This window comes from Salvelinus sp. IW2-2015, linkage group LG16 (genome assembly GCF_002910315.2).
Source record: "Salvelinus sp. IW2-2015 linkage group LG16, ASM291031v2, whole genome shotgun sequence".
NCBI lineage: Eukaryota > Metazoa > Chordata > Actinopteri > Salmoniformes > Salmonidae > Salvelinus > Salvelinus sp. IW2-2015.
The window spans coordinates 10,968,078-10,989,378 of NC_036856.1; the positions used below are offsets into that span (position 1 = coordinate 10,968,078).

The 21,301-nt window shown below is 41.2% G+C and overlaps 2 protein-coding genes across 4 annotated transcripts in view; both read right to left on the reverse strand.

Annotated features, from left to right (window-relative positions):
• The window catches only part of LOC111976086 (ceramide synthase 1), a 50,304-nt gene extending 36,344 nt beyond the window's left edge, over positions 1-13,960 (reverse strand). For all 3 annotated transcript variants that reach the window (XR_011481149.1, XM_024004826.2, XM_024004825.2), the window contains exon 1: positions 12,657-13,960. Coding sequence is in view for 2 of the 3 variants with exons in the window: in XM_024004826.2 (XP_023860594.1) it covers positions 12,657-12,911 (255 nt within the window). In the remaining variant the exon portion in view is untranslated. The remainder of the gene's footprint in view (positions 1-12,656) is intronic.
• A 1,109-nt stretch (positions 13,961-15,069) lies between these two features.
• cope (COPI coat complex subunit epsilon) lies at positions 15,070-19,934 on the reverse strand. Its single transcript, XM_024004692.2, has 10 exons — positions 19,770-19,934; positions 19,498-19,560; positions 19,190-19,290; positions 18,927-19,079; positions 18,786-18,839; positions 18,562-18,643; positions 16,807-16,962; positions 16,301-16,369; positions 15,811-15,885; positions 15,070-15,473 (listed from the first exon to the last, which is right to left on the reverse strand). The coding sequence occupies exons 1-10, from the start codon at positions 19,869-19,871 to the stop codon at positions 15,420-15,422; spliced, it is 909 nt and encodes a 302-aa protein (XP_023860460.1). The 5' UTR covers positions 19,872-19,934; the 3' UTR covers positions 15,070-15,419.
• Between the last annotated feature and the right edge of the window lie 1,367 nt (positions 19,935-21,301).

Consider the following 21,301-nt stretch of genomic DNA (forward strand, 5'->3'; position numbering starts at 1 on the left):
AATCAAATGGCTACCCAGACTATTTGCACCCCCCCCCTACGCTGCTACTACTCTCTGTTATTATCTATGCATAGCCACTTTAACAACCCTATCTGCATGTACATAATTATCTCAATTACCTCAACACCGGTGTCCCCGCACATTGACACATTGACTTTGTACCGGTACCCCCTGTATATAGCCCCGCTATTGTTGTTTACTGCTGCTCTTTAATTGTTTGTTTTTCTTATCTCTTACTTTAAGGTATTTTCTTAACTGCATCGTTGGTTAAGGGCTTGTAATTAAGCATTTCACTGTAAGGTGAAATATTCGGCGCATGTGACAAATAAAATTTGATTTTAAGTAGCTAGCAAGCTAGCCAACGTTAGCTTGGGTGCTTGACTGCCGTTGAGGTCAAAACGGTCGGATCAACCCTACTCCTCGGCCGGAGTGTCCAGTGACGGGCGCTCTGAATGCCCCGAGGACAAAACGCTCTGAATTTATGAACAGACAATCTGACAATGCTCTGAATTTACGAATGCCCAAAGCGAATAATAAAAAAATAATACAAATTGCGCCGGAGAAGAAGGCTGACGTTTTACGTGTCCCAACCGATTGTGTTTTTTTCCCCCCAAAACAAATTCTCTCTTCAACGAGTCTGACCGAATGATATACTGCTTTCTCGGGAACAGGCACAGATCCCTGTGATTTGCGTGAAGAGAAGGCAGAGAAAAAGGGGCCAGAGGGTGGTCTGCCTTCTGAGAATTCGTATCGAATAAACCCCGCGATCGAATAAACCCCGACTTCCTTCCATTCTGCTAGCAAACGGGCAATCTTTGGAGAATAAAATCGATGACCTACGCAGAAGATTAAACTACCAACGGGACATTCAAACCTGTAATATCTTATGCTTCACGGAGTCGTGGCTGAACACGACACAATCAACGTACAGCTGGCTGGTTATATGCTGTACCTGCAGGATAGAACAGCAGCGTCTGGTAAGACAAGGGGCAGCGGACTATGTATTTTTGTAAATAACAGTTGGTGCATGATATCTAAAGAAGTCTCGAGCTATTGCTCGCCCGAGGTAGAGTATCTCATGATAAGCTCTATCTAGAGAGTTATCTGTATTTTTCGTAGCTGTTTACATACAACCACAGACTGAGACTGGCACAAAGACAGCATTGAATGAGCTGTATTCTGCCATAAGCAAACAAGAAAACACTCATCCAGAGGCGGCGCTCCTAGTACCGGGACTTTAACAAAATAACAAAGAGAATCTAACCGAAAACAGTCCCGTGTGGCACAAACACTGACACGGGAAACAAACACCCACAAACAAACAGTGAAAACAGGCTACCTAAATATGGTTCCCAATCAGAGACAATGAATGACAGCTGCCTCTGATTGAGAACCATATCAGGCCAAACTAGAAAACCCCACATAGAAACAGACAACATAGATAATACCCACCCAACTCACGCCCTGACCAACAAAATAAAGACAAAACAAAGTAAATAAGGTCAGAAACGTGACAACATCATGGGAAAATCAAAAGCAATCAGCTAAGACCTCAGGAAAAAAATGGTGGTCCTCCACAAGTCTGGTTCATCCTTGGGAGCAATTTCCAAACGCCTGAAGTTACCACGTTCATCTGTACAAACAATAGTACGTAAGTATAAACACCATGGGACCACGCAGCTGTCATAACGCTCAGGACGAAGACGCGTTCTGTCTCCTAGAGATGAACGTACTTTGGTGCGAAAAGTGCAAATCAATCCKAGAACAACAGCAAAGGACCTTGTGAAGATGCTGGAGGAAACAGGTACAAAATTATCTATATCCACAGTAAAACAAGTCCTGTATCGACATAACCTGAAAGGCCGCTCAGCAAGGAAGAAGCCACTGCTCCAAAACCTCCATAAAAAAAGCCAGCATTTTGTGGGGGTGCTTCGCTGCAGAAGGGACTGGTGCACTTCACAAAATAGATGGCATCATGAGGGAGGAAAATTATATGGATATATTGAAGCAACATCTCAAGGCATCAGTCAGGAAGCTTGGTTGCAAATGGGTCTTCCAAATGGACAATGACCCCAAGCATACTTCCAAAGTTGTGGCAAAATGGCTTAAGGACAACAAAGTCAAGGTATTGGAGTGGCCATCACAAAGCCCTGACCTCAATCCCATAGAAAATTTGTGGGCAGAACTGAAAAAGTGTGTGCGAGCAAGGAGGCCTAAAAACTTGACTAAGTTACACCAGCTCGGTCAGGAGGAATGGGCCAYAATTCACCCAACTTATTGTGGGAAGCTTGTGGAAGGCTACCCGAAACGTTTGACCCAAGTTAAACAATTTAAAAGGCAATGCTACCAAATACTAACTGAGTGTACGTAAACTTCTGACCCACTGGGAATGTTATGAAATAAATAAAAGCTGAAATAAATCATTCTCTCTACTATTATTCTAACATTTCACATTCTTAAAATAAAGTGGTGATCCTAACTGACCTAAGAAAAGGAATGTTTACTAGGATTAAATGTCACGAATTGTGAAACTGAGTTTAAATGTATTTGGCTAAGGTGTATGTAAACTTCCGACTTCAACTGTAGATTCAAAGCGAATTGGCTCAAAATGTTCCCATGGCTAGAGTCTCTGTTGTTATCATCTATGCATAGTCACTTTAACTCTACCTACATGCACATATTACCTCAACTAACCGGTGCCCCCGCACATTGACTCTGTACCGGTACCCCCCTGTATATAGTCTCGCTATTGTTATTTTACTGCTGCCTTTTAATTACTTGTTACTTTTATTTCTTATTCTTATCCGTATTTTTTTTTAAACTGCATCGTTGGTTCGGGGTTCCTAAGTAAGCATTTCACTGTAATGTCTAATGGAGAAGTTAAACTCTGTCACAAGAAACGGCTCGCATCAGGTGTGTCTTTAAGAACAGTGCTTTCCCACAATCTGCAATTTGGCAAATGTTTAAAAATTATGTATTGCATTCGTTGCTTCATTACAGTAGTTGCATGTTCAATAATATGGGAGGATAGGCTCGCTATTGTTGCATGTTTTTTAAGTCTTAGTGAAAACATTTCCGTTCCTTCCATGCATGGTGTTTTCTGTTGGTCATGTCATTTTACTGTTTGGAACAAATTTAACCGTTTGTTAACCGTTAATGGGGGTTGGTTAGTCGGCAGCAAAATTGACCGAATGTTGCATCACTAAGAGAGAGAGAGTGGTTTGTCATTTCCTGCCATTTGCAGCAAGACAAAAATGAAATATTATTCACACAAGCCGTTCTCCCCGCATGTGTATGTGTGGGCATATGGGCTTCATCCATAATGCAACAGGCATGACATTGACAACACTAAGAGGGTGCATAAAGCCAGGAGCCTGCGGTTTATGAGGTCACTGTAATAACCACGTCACTGCCTGCCGAGCCAGGGGGTCATATAGTAGGAACTAAAGGAGAGGCTAGCTGATTAGTGTTCATTTTATTAACGACGCTTAGACCGTATGACACTACAGGGATGAGTCAAGAACTATATAGACTTGCATCCACTGGGTAAATCTTTGACAAGATGGAGGAGGCTTAGCGATGAGAAGGAGGTGGGGGGAGGACGAGGTTGAACGACAGTGGGTTCAGCTCAAACAAACCTGGTCGGGTCAGCTCAGCTGCCCTTGTGTTTGGGCTAACAGAGTAACACCTCGTTGTAAAACAGTCACTGTTACACCACAGATAGAACAATGAGATATTTCACAGGATGTATAAATGTGAAGCATGTGCTTGGCGTTTCCACTCACTACCAACGATGGTAGTGAGAGGAAGCCAAGTAGCCTGCAGTGGGAGAAGATGGAAGCAGARGGATTTTGGCGGACATTCTGCACATTTTCTCATTGATGAAACATTTGATCTCAATACAGTTTTCTGTTTCCAAAACCAGAATCTGTTATGAACAGAGTGGACTGCGTTTTGTAGACTTTAACCTTTGCCAAAGTTATACAAAATTGCGTTGTTTAGGAGTGCAAAGGCGCATTGAGTTATTGCAAACGCGCACTTCACATAGTAGGCGTTCCCTAATGGAAATATGCAGATGTATGCTACAACGAGCTAATAGGATCTCACTAGCTCATGCTTGGCTCTGCRCACCTCCTTGCTTGTTCTGCCCACTATGACTCATTTGTTCCCATTGGAAACAACAAGCTGTGGTCTATCTTTGGTTCAATCAATCAATCAATCAATTTTATTTTATATAGCCCTTCGTACATCAGCTAATATCTCGAAGTGCTGTACAGACACCCAGCCTAAAACCCCAAACAGCTAGTAATGCAGGTGTAGAAGCAGTTTAGAAAATGCTGTCATAATGCTGTGCTGATAAACATTTACAATACATGTTTAACTGTTTCAAAGAAGAGCGATAACTCCAACAGTACCATCAGCTGGGCTTGATATTATCCAGTCCTTGTAGAAAAAAACCCTAAGTGGTCTTTGCATCTCATCTTGCGTGTCTTTTTTAAAAATGTGATTTGATGAACATTTACAGTGTTCCAACTTGTATGACTGGTCTCCCTGTTAAAGGCTGGAAATCTATTCTATCCTACTACTAATGAATGGTCCCACCACAACTCTCTCAGACTCTGGGCTCTCCTGCGCTATGTTGTGCTGAGGAGACAATGAGCTCCGATTTCCCTTGCCCTCTCAATCGTATTGTCATAGAGTAGCCTTGTTGTTGGGTTACAGAGCTCTGCCAAGTTTGACTACAGAGGGACATGTTTTGTTTCTCTACAGAGGGACATGTTTTGTTGTTGTGGTCAAGGCTGTGCATTCTAGCTTGCCAGGGGAAAGACAGCCGGTAAACAAAAGTTATTTATAGGAGTTGTTAGGTTAATCATAATAAATGAGTTCCTGTCTGCTTCTTCATACTCTATTTTGTTAAAGCCAGTTACATAGAGACCGGCTACACTTAATCAATATTTATATGAGAGGATGTAAGGATCATCTCTTTAATTGAGGGCTGCTGGGACTTTTAATCAAGACCAATAGTTTTACTACTACAGTTTGATAACAGTAGTCGTTAAGCATGTATGTGTGACTTGTCATGGCTCATGTCAGACGGTTTTAGAAATTAGAATAACCAGGAAGTTAGTTAGTCAGGGGAGATGTTGACAGAGTCAGTAGGTAGTTGCCCCTAACCACTGATACAGGGTCAGATTATATTATTTTCCCATCCCCCAACGGGTTTACATTAGGATCTGATCCAAGACCTGTGGTTGAGGGCACCTTCTARATCAAGTGGTTTTGAAACATAGCCCAATGCTGATAAGCCCTAAAACCAGGCTAACACTGTCAAGTACATGTATTTGCTGCGAGCGGGAGGCAGGAATTCATAAGAGGGGTTATAAACTGCTGCTGAGTGCGTTTCAGTTAGGCTTGGCACGTTTGCCCGGATCCTGAGAGGCTGTGGAGAAGCAGGCAGGCCATGTATCAGTGCCGAAATTGGCCCCGTTAATAAGAGCTGGCTGTGCTGCGCCAGCTTAGCCGAGCCCTGGCCCCAGTTGCAGCACTATAGCAGCAGGAAGTGGAAGTCAGGCATAGTGCACTTTCACACCCACACTCACTAATAAATATACAGACAGTCAAGGTAGACACGCACACACCCGCACACAGTCATACACTGACCTCCTTGTCATATAGGCAGGTGTTTAGCAATAACATAACAGTACCACCAAGTGTAAGTGTTAGTTAGTCATAAACAGCATCCCAATGTTTTACACATGGCAAACACTGATACAGAGAGCCTTTAGGGCCCAACAGTTTACTGTCTGAGCCCAAGTCTTCTTAGCCGACACCTCTGCCCTCGGTGCAGTGCAGTGACCGAGATAAGACAGTGTAATAACAACAGTAACTACAAAGCCTGAAGGTGACTGACAGCTCTGAGCCATCTGCACATCAGAGCTCAACAGTGTGCGTCTGTATCCTCCAAATAGAAAGTCCTTAAAAGGCGTTTTTCACAGTAAAGTCAGAGAGGCCATCTTATGTGAAGACATGTACCACATGACCACAATGTCAGACACAATATCATACTCTCAGGGTCAGGAGTTTTTCCTGACCATGTGCACAGGAAGAAAAAAAAAAATCCTAGTTATAGTCTATAGGTAACTAGTGCCCAGGGTTTTTACAGTGTGGTCTGGAGTTTGGAGTATTAGAGAGAGACTATTGTTGCTACATGAGGGMCAGTCAGTCAGTCAGTGGGTTCACTGTAGGTCCTGTCTCTCTCTACTCCCCCTCCATCTCAGACGCTTCTTTATATACCCATGCTGCCACAGAGACAGAGGTTGTGGGAATAGTCCCCTGATAGCTTCAAATATTTAAGGGAGTAGTAGAACAGGAGCACCCAGGAGATTTCAAGTAAATGCCTTGTGTTTTATTTATGGCGTCCCTTAATTCTACGAGAGGCTGAAGTTGTTCGGCTATATTGGAGTACACGGTGACACCCATTCCTCTGATGAAAGCTAGATAGTTTAGCCTCAATGCGTCACTGGATGCTCATTTTCATTAACATGATTTACATTCCACTGAGCCCATTTCTTAATCACTGTTGCGTCTTATGCAACACACACAAAACACGTAATTCGAGAAATAACCCCAATAGTGTCACATCAGATTGTACTAGTGTAATTAATTATGAAAGGCCCGGCCATTTCCCATCCAGGATATGTCCATAGTAGTTGTGACTAAAAAGAAAAACAGCCCATTCTCTGAACCCATCTGAGCCAACATATAGGGCCTATGATATAGCATTTAGCTTTACTCCTAACCCAGCCAAATGTCCAAATTAATAATGAGCTGTGAGCCACATCTGTTGGAACGGACATTGGAGCACCTCCCAGTCAACCCCAACAGTGCGAGAGACAGGGTATGGCAGTCGTCATAACCTCGCTCAACACCAAAATCACCAAAATCATTAAAATTCCGATTAAAGGCAAATGCAGTTTAGCGGGATTCTCGGGCTGACGTTAGGACCATGCGGACACATGGAAGCGAGACCGAAGGCTGTTTGTTTGGAGAGCACATCGACGCAGCTGCAGGGAACAACTTGGCTTTTTCTCAAAACAGTGCAGCGGTGAAGCTGGCTGTAATAGATGGCTTTGGCTAGGCAACTACTGTTTGACTTGACATCAGGGCTCAACATTAACGCTTGTCCTCTTGTACGGGACAAGTTACAAAAAAAAATTGGCGGACAAGAAGAATATAGATTTAAGTTGTCCGAATGGACAAGAAAAATAAATTCACAATATCAAACAATTACACCGATCAGAATTGTATCAAAGGCCAACATTTGAATAATATTCAACTACATTTTTCATGTACATACAGTGGCTTGCGAAAGTATTCACCCCTCTTGGCATTTTTCCTATTCTGTTGCATTACAGCCTGGAATTAAAATGGATTTTGGGGGGGGTTGTATCATTTGATTAACACAACATGCCTACCACTTTGAAGATACAAAATATTTTTTCTTGTGAAACAAACAAGAAATAAGACAAAAAAACGGAAAACTTGAGCGTGCATAACTATTCACCCCCCGCAAAGTCAATACTTTGTAGAGCCACCTTTTGCAGCAATTACAACTGCAAGTCTCTTGGATTACGTCTCATTCTTCAAGGCAAAACTGCTCCTGCAAGTTGGATGGGTTCCTCTGGTGTACAGCAATCTTTAAATCATACCACAGATTCTCAATTTGGATTGAGGTCTAGGCTTTGACTAGGCCAGTCCAAGGCATTTAAATGTTTCCCCTTAAACCACTCGAGTGTTGCTTTAGCAGTATGCTTAGGGTCATTGTCCTGCTGGAAGGTGAACCTCCGTCCCAGTCTCAAATCTCTGGAAGACTGAAACAGGTTTCCTTCAAGTATATCCCTGTATTTAGCGCCATCCATCATTCCTTCAATTCTGACCAGTTTCCCAGTCCCTGCTGATGAAAAACATTCCCACAGCATGATGCTGCTACCACCATGCTTCACTGTGGGGATGGTGTTCTCGAGGTGATGAGAGGTGTTGGGTTTGTACCAGACATAACGTTTTCCTTGATGACCAAAAAGCTCAATTTTAGTCTCATCTGACCAGAGTACCTTCTTCCATATGTTTGGGGAGACTCCCACATGCCTTTTGGCGAACACCAAACGTGTTTGCTTATTTWTTTWWTTTTTWWTTTTTTTTCTGGCCACTTCCGTAAAGCCCAGCTCTGTGGAGTGTACGGCTTAAAGTGGTCCTATGGACAGATACTCCAATCTACGGTGTGGAGCTTTGCAGCTCCTTCAGGGTTATCTTTGTTGCCACTCTGATTAATGCCCTTCTTGCCTGGTCCGTGAGTTTTGGTGGGCGGCCTTCTCTTGGCAGGTTTGTTGTGGTGCTATATTCTTTTCATTTTTTGATAATGGATTTAAATGGTGCTCTGTGGGATGTTCAGAGTTTCTGATATTTTTTTATAACCCAACCCTGATCTATAGAGCTCCTTGGTCTTCATGGTGCCACTTGCTTGGTGGTGCCCCTTGCTTAGTGGTGTTGCAGACTCACAGGACTTTCAGAACAGGTGTATATAGGCTGAGATCATGTGACAGATCATGTGACACTTAAATAAAGTCCACCTGTGTGCAATCTAACTAATTATGTGACTTCTGAAGGTAATTGATTGCACCAGATCTTATTTAGGTGCTTCATAGCAAAGGGGTGAATACATATGCATGCATCACTTTTCCGTATTTTTATTTTTTGAAACAAGTTATTTTTTTCATTTCACTTCACCAATTTGGACTATTTTGTGTATGTCCATTACATGAAATCCAAATAAAAATATATTTATATTACAGGTTTTAATGCAACAAAATAGGAAAAACACCATAGGGGATGAATACTTTTGCAAGGCACTGTAAATAAAAAAGCCTACAAGTCAAAGTGTTGGTGATATGCATACAGCCTCATGTCCAACTCGATGCGGACATGAGGGAGTCACCAACAAAAATCTGCCAAACTTTAATATAGCCTAAACTTTAATATAGTCATGTTTGACAAATATAATGAAGTTTAATTAACATTAACGTCGAAAGGCTTTATTCTGTCGACATACTTGAGGCACAGTTCGTGCAGATCAAATGGTCACGAGACCAGCACAGCACATCACCCACCTTGAATCTGAGCAGAGGCAGTCAGCATTTAGAAACTATTTAACCATAAACATAATTGTTTAAAACCTGGACGTTTTATGTCATTTTATGAAGCATGTCTTACCTTGTTTCAAAGTAGCCTAGCTTAGTGAAAAATAAAACCATACAAATTATATTAATTTCATGCCATTGGAACCAGCATTTATTGCATGTTCTATTGGTTTACAAATCAACGTTATTTTACTGTCCAGCAACCAAAGGCCAATCCTAGTCATATTAGTAGGGACGTCAAACGATCAGGCTACTGCACAGACACTATGGAGAGGCTAGTCTATAGTACCCGGTTAAATTGTGTTTGAGAGCATTTTTTTACTCTGTAAATGGTTAAATGAGTGTGAAATCGTTTGAGTGGGCAACATATACTATCACTTTAAATTGACGTTGAATTATTTTGCCATATTAAAGTATTGTATACTCCACTAATTTCCCTGGAAATAGGACCATTTCTGTTACTACCTTACACAAACTTACATTTTCACCTCAAAGAATTGAGTGGAATTACACATCCATTTTACCTCAGATTGGTGATATTATTATAAAGGTTTATAGTCACCATGATGACATAAGACTGATTGCTTAAAATAGATCAATATCTTTGGTTTGTTACTGTTGATTTTGTCACACGTTGGGATGCGCAGGTCTGAAATGGCACAACAAATTTGATGCGGCCTCTCTATAAAAGTCGCTGGCCACACACCAATACATGGATTTGACAAACAATCACTTAAATAGCAGCCAACTGTTTACACTGTTGATATACTATGCCTCGTCATGATTAATTTAAGTCAGGGATGGGCAACTGGTGGCCACCCCTATTTTCTTTCTTTTTTTACTCAGTCGGGTCTCAACTTACTGTTGCGAGTTAGAATAGTAGAATACACAAGGTGCAATTTCGAAATGTGGTCGTGCATCAGCAGTTCTTCTTCTGTTATGTCAGTCACTGATAGTCACTCTATTAGCCCATGACAGCTAACATCTTTTAGATTGCTAAATTGACTGGCCGCTAAACTATCTAAACTTATCATGGTCAAATTACTGGATGAGGGATCCCCAATGATTTTGTTAGTCAGTCTCACTCAGATATCATATCAAAAACAGCAAACATTTCTCTCCATCCTATGGCAAAATGTGTAGAATTGCAGGAAATGAAGTGTAAAACAGTTCATTTTCCTCTCCGCCCCATGGCAAAARAAGTAGAATTGCAGCAAACTTGCTTTAAAACGGCAACATTTTCTCTACACCCCAAGATAAAATGTATAYAATTGCACGAAATTAACTCTGAAACAAAAACTACAAAATCTCTGCTGTCAAGAGGGGGGCCATTAAAATGTTTTGCTCACAATGTTTTACATTAAAGTTGCCCATCCCTGGGTTTACGTTAACTAACAGAAATAGTGGTCTGTTCTCTTTCCCGTGATGGCAGCCTCCCGAAATCAACATCCAACYTTCCAAAATATAGATATAAGCCTTCTACAAGTTCTCATTCAACCAACGATGTGTAGGTTATTTCAAGTTTCCGTGTAGCCTTTGAATAGTGTTAGTTTAAAAAGTGCTACACTCCAAAARGTTTGCCCCCTGTTCTATTGATTTCAGCGTGATATCGATGGAAGTAATTAACCAAAAAGTGTTGCGCTACACTTACCACGTTGGCGACCCACTTGAATCAAAATGCATCCCTTCAAAATGTAGCTAGATGTCTTCTACAAACTGTCCTCTAACCAGTGATGTACACATTATTCCTATATTCTGTGAGTTAGAGCTGTGTTAGTTTTAACAGGTCACGCAAGCTCATCTCCCCCTACCGAGCTATTGATTTCAACGTGATAATCGATATACAGTGCATTTGGAAAGTATTCAGATCCCTTGACTTTTTCCACATTTTGTTACGTTACAGCCTTATTCTAAAATTGATTAAATAAATGTTTTCCATCATCAATCTACACACAATATCCCATAAGGACAGAGTCTGAATAAGGGGTCTGAATACAAAACCCCTTCCCCTGTCACTTTGCCGTACTCTTGGTTTAGCTGAAATGATACCCCTGGCGGGAGAGTCAGAGTCTGTGTATCTCTCAGCAGAGCTTTGAGTCCCCTACTACTGTCATGGAGCCAAAAGCTGGGAGGATTATGAATGTATTCATTCATTTGATAGGCAAAGATATGCTAATGAGGTGTAACACATTCATTGATGGATAACTGACTGAATGTGTGTGGGGAAAAATAAAATAGACGCTAGCTACTAGGCTACTCGAAAATAAATGACAAAACAACCTAGAATTGCTGAATATTGCTTTTTTGAGGATAGTTTGAGCACGCACCAGGAAACCACTGTCTTAGCCCGCTTGTGTTAGTGCTGTGACAGTAGCTTGAGAGATAATGCTACTATAGTGGTAGATCTCACATGCATTGATTTCCTCATCAGTCTACGGCCTTAAGAAAAAAACAGTTCCAAAAGGGTTCTTCGGCTGTCCCCATAAGAGCACCCTTTTGGGTTCCCAGATAGAACCCTCTGTGGAAAGGGTTTTATATGGAACCCAAAAAGGTTCTACCTGGATCAAAAAGCGTTCTTCAAAGGGTTATCCTATGGGGACAGCCGAAGAACCCTTTGAGGTTCTAGATAGTCTACTCTCTTAGAAAAAATGTGCTGTCTGTGGCTTCCATGTATGTGTCCTTAATCTCCTCAGCAAAGCTTGCTTGCCACATCTCTGCTCTGGTCTTTGTAACCCGGGAGTTAATATTTTATTGCAGAGTCATCAGCTGAGGTGAAGGGTTTCCGTTGTCTTAGTGAATCAGTTTCCTGGTATCTGATCCTGATTTTGACTACAACAGTGAATTTTGCTCTGCCCGGAGTACGCATAAAGTACCCTCTCATGTGCATTTTACCATTAAGCCTATGGTCTCATTAGTGTTCTCAAGTACCCCCTGTGTTCGTAGAACCCCTGGTTGGGAACTACAAGTTGACACACACTGAGACACTAAAGGTATCTGAGTGTAGCGTGTAGGCCTTCCTCAGAACAAAGGTATTCCTCATATGCTTCAATTTGATGGGTATCATGATGAACTTGTCAGGAGGACAAGCCCCAGTACAGTAGACAACAATTGTTGAATTCAGCAAGGAGAATAATTTATGTTTTTATACCAGAGAGAAACAGACCAGTGTTTCATATAACCTGTGGTAGGCTTGAAAAGTGAAATGTAATTCATCATAATTGAAATACAATGGTTATCTTATTTCACTAATACTGCAAGGTATATGAAACATGTGACATAAACGCCTTTATAAACACCCAATAAAGGCTGAACTCTGATAGAAGGCTCCTGTAATTAGGGAACGCGAATAAGGCTCATGGTTCTTGAAGTAAAGAGGGAAATTATGTATTTCGTGAAGAATAGTGTATGTGAATGTATAGTATGCAAAATTGAGGGGAAAGCTGGGTGTGGGGATGTATCTACCTTGAACAGACATTCTGTTAGTCCCCGTCGTATCTGCGTCCACATAACGGCGCACATGAAGAAAAGGCCGATTTCGGTCCATGTAATATAAGCGTTATCCAGGAGCGTCCTTTTAGAGAGCTCTAGACCGCACGCGCTGCAGTCTCTCAAGGCATTGAGCATCACAGCAGACGCTCTCGTTACGAGACCCGTATAGCCAGGCATGGGTTCCACCTCCCCGACTCTCATACTGTCATCATCCGTGTGACTGTCCATTGTGGCGGCACGGAAAACGGCGATTTAGAAGGTAGCCAGGCAAGATCCCGACGTTTTCAAGCTACTGTATCTAGCTAGTTATAAAGCTAAACTAAAAACTAAAAAAAAAACMTTAAGCAGCTTAACCTAGTCTCAAGTGGCCTAATGTTAATTCTTTGTTTCTAAATTAGGACGTGGGCTCATTTCACATGAAGACAATTTATGTCTGATTGGATTATAAACCTACAAAAACCATGGGTAAACCGGCTGGATTTATTTAATAGCCAACGTTAATTACGTAGCTATAATTATTAGAATTACAAGCTACTGTATTCTATGACCTAGTAAACATTGGCCAGAATTTTGGCAATTCTTCTTTTACGCATACTACATCAAAATGTTGGTAACGTTAGCTTGTTAGACGCCTAGCTCGCTAAATTAAATGTACACAATACCGGATACACCAGCATTTAAAACGGCTACCAAACTAGCTAACGTCAGTTGAATCTATTAGAGATTAGATGTAACTGTAAAATCACGTTCGTGTTCCAATAAAAACAAATCCAGTAAGTATTATTAGCTATCTGGATAGCTACCTAAACTAAAGATGTGCCATACTAGAGAGCAGTACAGTCGAGGTATCACATGCGATMCTTGTGAGGCCAACGTTAAATTCTGTCTGATCTCCGTTATTCGCCTTATATAACATATCTTCGTCATTTCATCAACTAGAATAACCTATTCCTAACAGATACCAAACCAGTGGTCCTGAAACATTTCTAATGCTAAGAAAATAACCAGTAACACCGATAAAAATCCAGATATCCTCACAATGTTCGCCTTCCTCTGTCGTTCCGCTGCTAGTCGTGTCCTGCGGTGTCTGTGATGCTGTGTCTGTGATGCTGCGTCTTGACAAGTGACAGAAAAATGCGTGCTGTTTTAATGGGAATCAATGTAGAACATGATTCCACACGGCACTTGAAACCTCTCTGGTTACAATATTAAAAGTACTGCTAGTAAACGTTTTTACTGGCACGACTATAATGTTCAGCACCCGCACCTAAAACCATTCTAACTAATTGAATGAAGAAAAAGCAGAGGAGCTGTGACGTAATTATGGCCCACTACTTTCAACTACTGGGATTTTTTTTAAACTGAGATAATTTAAAGCGACAGCGCAACATGTAACAGCAGAACGATGCACATCAACAACACGATGTCGACTGTTCCAGAAAACACATTAAAATACTATGAAATGCATTTACTCCATGTTCAATCCACTTCAATCAGTGTAGATGAAGGGGAGGACAGAGGTTAAATAAGGATTTTTAAACCTTGAGACATGGATTGTGTATGTGTGCTATTCTGAGCGTGAATGGACAAAATATGTAAGTGCTTTTGAACGGGGTATGGTAGTAGGGTGCCAGACACACCGGTTAGAGTCTGTCAAGAACCAAGCACTGCAACGTTGCAAGGTTTTCATGAATTTAATGGCCCACTGATTTACAAAATGTATCATTTCAAACACATAAAGGGAGAAACATTGTCTACCTCTAGTGAGGTCCCGTCTGGCTAAAACCATGAATTTCAATAGAACGGTAAAAAAAGAAGAAAAAGGCGAGTAAACTCTGATCGCGGTGAAAAAAGTAACGCTCCCTATACATTCTTCCGCAAAAGGTGGGTAAACTATTAGGCAAAAAAAATATTGATAAACTGTGTGTACCCTCCACCACTGGTTTCACACTGACACCAGTGGAAAAAGTACCCAATTGTCATACTTGAGGAAAAGTAAAGATACCTTAATAGAAAATGACTCAAGTAAAAGTCACCCAGTAAATTCCTACTTGAGTTTGTCTAAAAGTATTTGGGTTAAAATATACTTAAGAATCTAAAGTATAAGTATAAATCATTTCAAATTCCTTATCAGACGGCACCATTTCCTTATTGTTGTGTTTAGTGAGTCCGCAGGGATGACCAGGAATGTTCACTTGATAAGTGTGTGGATTAGACCATTTTCCTGTCCTGCTAAGCATTCAAAATGTAAGGAGTACTTTTGGGTGTCAGGGAAAGTGCATAGAGTAGAAAGTACATCATTTTCTTTAGGAATGTAGTGAAGTAAAAGTTGTCAAAAATAAATAGTAAAGTACAGATACACCAAAAAACTCACACTGGGTGTAAACCGGGTCATAAAACATTTATTGTACATTTTAGAGGAATGCTAAAAGGAAACAGTGACAGGAGGCATTTCTCAATGAGAGAAATGCAGATGTTACAAACATCAAAGAGACATTATCAGAAGGGACATTTCATGTACTACAAATACCTGCACGTGTGAGTATAAAGAAAATCTGTGTAAGGTAATAATATTATTATTCAATCTTTTTATTCTTCAAATTTCTAAACATGCATGTCAATTTTAATTTATACAGTTTGGCGTTTCCCATATTGATAGACAAAAAGATATGGAGCAATCAGTTGTTTGTCCAGTATTAATAATGTTTTGGGGTCCAAACAGATGTCTCCATTGTCTCACGCAGTTGCAGTGGGAGCATACTGCATTGTCAGTCTGTCAAATTCATTCTCCTGAGGTAAAAAAGGAGAAGCATTTAACACACGGTAGAAAATGTTTAACTAGCGACACTGTTGTGGACAGAAATAAACTGGTCTAACGAATAAAACAACCTGACTTTTCAATGTTGATTTACACTTTTTTTTACTTGGGAATTATGTGTAGTGAAGTCTATGAAATTAAAGTCAAAACTAGTTTTAAATGCTTCGACTAGATATGCTGCAGTGCTCACCAATCAAATAATTTCATTTACTTCCAAGAAAGCTAAGGTTGACCAACAGCTGTAACAAGGAAGAATGCATTGTTTCAAGATGAAGTAGAACTGTGTAAGGGCAAATGTAATCAACGTACCTTGGTCAGGTAGTCTTTAAGGAAGGGGTGAGCTCGATGGGCATCTTTCAGTTGAGAGAGATACCTGTTGGTTACCTGCAAACAGATACAAAACAGATTGATGCTAAGGAAATTCATGCCTATAAAAACATTGATCATAAATCATTAGAACAAGGTCTTATCTATATACACCTCAGGTGAGTTAAATAACCTTGATGGGTAATCAGTGATTACTTTGACCCCCATTGAAGAAAGCATTCTGTAGATAGTCAAGATTCTATTGATCATTTACTCACTATCACCTCAATCTGGCACGAGCAGATACTTTTTTTTGGGGGGGGGGGGGGGGCTTTATCCCTAGAACTTTGAAGTTTATTGCTATTCAAGGAGAAGGACACTAATGTGCAAGATATCTGCAAATTGAATAAACCCCCTTTTGTCATTCCAAAGCTTTGATAATGTCCGACAAACATTTCTCAGTATCTGTGGCAAAACTGATGCAAAGTCTCACCTCAGGAGCTTTGCCTAAGTGCTGGGTCAGCACAATCAGGTTGATCAAAGTCTCAGGGTGGCTGCTGTCCTGTTAGGGGAAAAACAGACTCTATAAGAGGTTGGAAAACACCCTCTTTTTCCTCACAGAAATGTCTCGATGCACTGTATGACCTCGCTCGTTATCCCGCTTCATTCATACATGTTCCATCACATTTTCTGAAATATGAATACAACTGCATTACTATTGTATTTCTATGACCTACTGGTCAATTGCTAAAATTGCAAGAATTTTGCTGATGAAGACACTAAACTTGTATTGATGTGGTTGGATAAGACAGACACCACTAATTGGTTTAACTAATTCAAATTGTACTATTAAAATGTCTTCACTGTAACACCCTATAATGTTATGCTATCAAATAGTGTTCATCTATATTTAAACACCCCTCTACACATCTACAAATTAATCTCTGAAATATGTCTACAGTTGATTAAGATAAGAGTGCATTTGAGGTAAGTAATGACCTTGTCTAGTGCCTCCTGGAGAACCCCCTCTGCCTCCTCCCACTTGTTCTGGGCCATATGGCAGGCAGCCTGGCCATTCAGCAGAAGCAAAGTGGGGGAGTACTTATCCGACATCTCCTGGAAGATGTAGTAAGCATCCTGCAGCTTCTCTCCTCCCTGAAAAAAAAGGGAACGTCAAGTCCTTTTTTTCTTCTTCTGTTGATCAGAAGACAGAAATTGAGTGGACTTCAGTCCTAAATTGATGACACTTTTCCATTGAGAGTGGTGCTCTGTCAAAAGCCRATTTCTTTCAGTAGCCTCGGTTTTTCTAATGACTGCCTTGCCTGGTTCACCAACTACTTTGCAGACAGAGTTCAGTGTGTCAAATCGGAGGGCATGTCCTCGGCTGGTTCTCTGGGGGTACCACAGGGTTCAATTCTCGGACGACTCTTTCTCTGTATACATCAATGATGTTGCTCTTGCTGCGGGCGATTCCCTCAGCCTCTACGCAGACGACACCATTCTATATACTTCGGCCTTCTTGGACACTGTCTAACGCTCCAAACGACTTCAATGCCATAAAACTACCTCCGGCCTCCAACTGCCTTAAACGCTAGTAAAACCAATGCATGCTTTCAACCGTTCGCTGCCTGCACCCGCACGCCGACTAGGCATCACCACCCTGGACGGTTTCCGACCTAGAATATGTGGACATCTATAAGTACCTAGGTGTCTGGCTAGACTGCAAACTCTCCTTCCAGACTCATATCAACATCTCCAAAATCAAATCAAGAAATCGGCTTTCTATTCCGCAACAAAGCCTCCTTCACTCACGCCGCCAAACTTACCCTAGTAAAACTGACTATCCTACCGATCCTCGACTTCGGCGATGTCATCTACAAAATAGCTTCCAATACTCTACTCAGCAAACTGGATGCAGTTTATCACAGTGCCATTCGTTTTGTTACTAAAGCACCTTATACGACCCACCACTGCGACCTGTATGCCTAGTCGGCTGGCCCTCGCTACATGTTCGTCGTCAGACCCACTGGCTCCAGGTCATCTACAAGGCTATGCTAGGTAAAGTGCCGCTTATCTCAGTTCACTGGTCACGATGGCTACACCCACCCGCAGCACGCGCTCCAGCAGGTGTATCTCACTGATCATCCCTAAAGCCAAAACCTCATTTGGACGCCTTTCCTTCCAGTTCTCTGCTGCCTGCGACTGAACGAATTGCAAAAATCTCTGAAGTTGGAGACTTTTATCTCCCTCAACAACTTTAAAAATCTGCTATCCGAGCAGCTAACCGATCGCTGCAGCTGTACATAGTCCATCTGTAACTACCCACCCAATTTACCTACCTCACCCCCCATACTGCTTTTATTTATTTACTTTTCTGCTCTTTTGCACACCAGTATCTCTTCTTGCACATGATCATCTGATGATTTATCACTCCAGTGTTAATCTGCTAAATTGTAATTATTCGATTTATTGCCTACCTCATGCCTTTTGCACACATTGTATATAGATTCTCTTTTTTTTCCTACCATGTTATTGACTTGTTTATTGTTTACTCCATGTGTAACTCTGTGTTGTCTGTTCACACTGCTATGCTTTATCTTGGCCAGGTCGCAGTTGCAAATTAGAACTTGTTCTCAACTAGCCTACCTGGTTAAATAAAGGTGAAATAAAAATAAATAAAATAAATAAAAAATGAGGCCCGCTCCAATGATGTATTATAGCATGCAGGGATCTTCGCTATGGGCTGACACTCACAACAGCGATGTTGACCCAAGCCGTGGACAGTTGGGTCAGTGTGGCATCCTCGTCTTGCTCCTGCATCTTCTTCAGCTCTTTCCTTCYTGTCAAAATAAGTAAACAAACCATATATGACCAACACTGAATCATATGCTCAATTTGCTGAATCCTTTTATAACTAAATTGACTTAAAAGTACTTAAAAAGTTACTTAATCAGATGGTGTGTGTCAAGTGGACATACCTTGCCAAATCAACACGGTCTAAACTCAGCAGCACCTGAATGGTCATTGCCATGCTGAAAAAAAAGAGGGACATTCACATATCACATAACACATAATAACAGGGGCTACAAACGTGAATAGTATCCTGTGATCGTCCTTACCACTCCAGACTTTCTCCCTGGTGCAGGGTCCTCAAGGCAGCATCCGAGTTCATCTCATGGTAGTAAATGGACGCAGCCATGAGCAGGAAGGTTGTGTTGGCCACATCTACATTCTTGCTCATCTTCTTGTCAAGTTCAGCCACAATGGCATCCCTGCACAAGCAACAAAGACAGCAATATTTTTACACCACCAGAGGAGTCGACAAAAAGCATTTCACTTTAATTAATTGGGTTGTTATATTGACTGTTTAATGGAATAAAACCTTTTGCCCTCGTTGGCGCGATATTCAGCAAACATCTTGACAGCCTGGAGTTCTGGCGAGGAGCTGGCCTTGATGTCATCCATCACCACAGCATACTTCCTCTGAAATTATACAGATGAAAACTGATACAATACTGACAGGCAGTGTCTTAATGGCAATTAAAATGGAGGCATCTTCAGATGATAAAGTTATAGTTCAAGATTAGACAAAAACAATATAGTAATTTATTGCACAGTGACACTAAGGTTACACTCACGTAATTTGACGTTCTAATAAATATATCGCCATCTGTGCAATTATGAAGTTACCTGGGCAATATAGGCTCTGTACAGAAACATGTCTCTCTCAACCTCCTTCTCAGGTGTTGATGGCTGTAAAGAGGAAAATAGCAAGTAGGTGATGTTTTTGATTTAACATCATCTATTAGTTCATTGAATTGCTTTTATAACAGAGATGTTAACGTTAGCAGCTAGTACTAACGTTAGCTGATTAGCTAGCCAGTTCAAACGTATTACATCGAGACTACAGAAAGACTAGCTATTAGCCATGTTGCACAAACGGTTTATCAGCAGATAATTACCTTAACTTTCTGGGCTTCATTGATYCATTGTTGATAACTGCCAATGTAATAAGCATTTTTCACATCGAAGAGTTCATCAACATCTCCTTGTTGCGTCGCCATGTTGACTGGATTACTTCCTAGACACGTAGCACCGACGCGTCATCATACAACGTATTGAACACGTTCAAGACAACTCGGAAACAGTGTTGCCAACTCCTCAGTAAGGAAAGTAGCTATTGGCTGTCCTAAAAGTCGCTAAATGACGTAATCGCCTAATTTGCATAATTGACCATGTGCATGTAATTGTGATGAACGCTGTAGGAGAGAGGAATAACATCGTAGGAGAGACAAAAAGTGAGTAAAAAACACCCTAAATATGTTTAGAACTACAAATGAACTTTCTTCTGTCGATTCTTGTTTTTTTTWATGTCACAATTCCAACCCTCCTCCTTTATCCGGGCTTGGGACCGGCAAAAGTGACCCAGAAGAGACACTCTGGCGGAGTTTAGTTTAGTTTTCTTAATTTGGTTTGGTTTTTAACCTTATGGTCCACTTAGGAGCCTACAACAAGTCACAGTAAAACATGAACATTTTTAACCATAACATTTTTTTTTTTTTGTATACAATCACCATTAACAATTTAAATGGACCAAAAAGAGACGATTAAAAAAAACTTTCAATGGCAATGTGAGAAAATTATGGTAACTAGTCTGGCCCTAATTCAGGTTAAAAAAATTTTTTTTATGTAAGTCAGGGCGGGATCAGCCAGCGGCGGCTTCCCGCTTGCGCGATTCATTTGCAGTCTGGACGCGGAGGGGTGAACATCTTCTGCTCTGACTGCAGCTGGGAGGGACTGCTGCGCGAGGACTGGGCCGCCTGTGAGTGCTTTGTGACGGGGGTGGGGCCCACGGCGGCAACTGCTGCTCGTTGAGAAGAATGAGAACGACGATACGTGCTTTCATGTCAGAGTCTCCAATAACACCAGAAAAAGTCGCTAGATCTGTCGCTAGTTGCTTTTTTGAAAATGTGTCGCTAGAGGGGTCTGAATACTCGCTAAATATAGCGACTAAGTCGCTAGGTTGGCAACACTGCTCGGAAACTCAGACTAATGAGTTAAAATGTGCATACTATTTTTGCATAGAGCTTCCTATTGGTTGATTCCAGGGGAGAACGACAATCATCGTACAAATAATTGCTTCTAACCCACCAGATGCATGTCCTTTACTGCTGCAGGGAAACTTAATCAGTTTTACCTAATTTCTATCAGCATGTTAAATGTGAAACCAGAGGGGAAAAACTATAGATCACCTTTACTCCACACACAGAGATGAGTACAAAGCTCACCCTCCATTTGGCAAATCTGACCATAACTCTATCTTCCCGATTCCTGCTTACAAGAAAAAATTAAAGCAGGAAGCACCAGTGATTCGGTCTATTAAAAAAGTGGTCAGATGAAGCAGATGCTAAACTACAGGACTGTTTTGCTAGCACAGACTGGAAAATGTTCCCGGATTCTTCCAATGGCATTGAGGAGTACATCCCATCAGTCA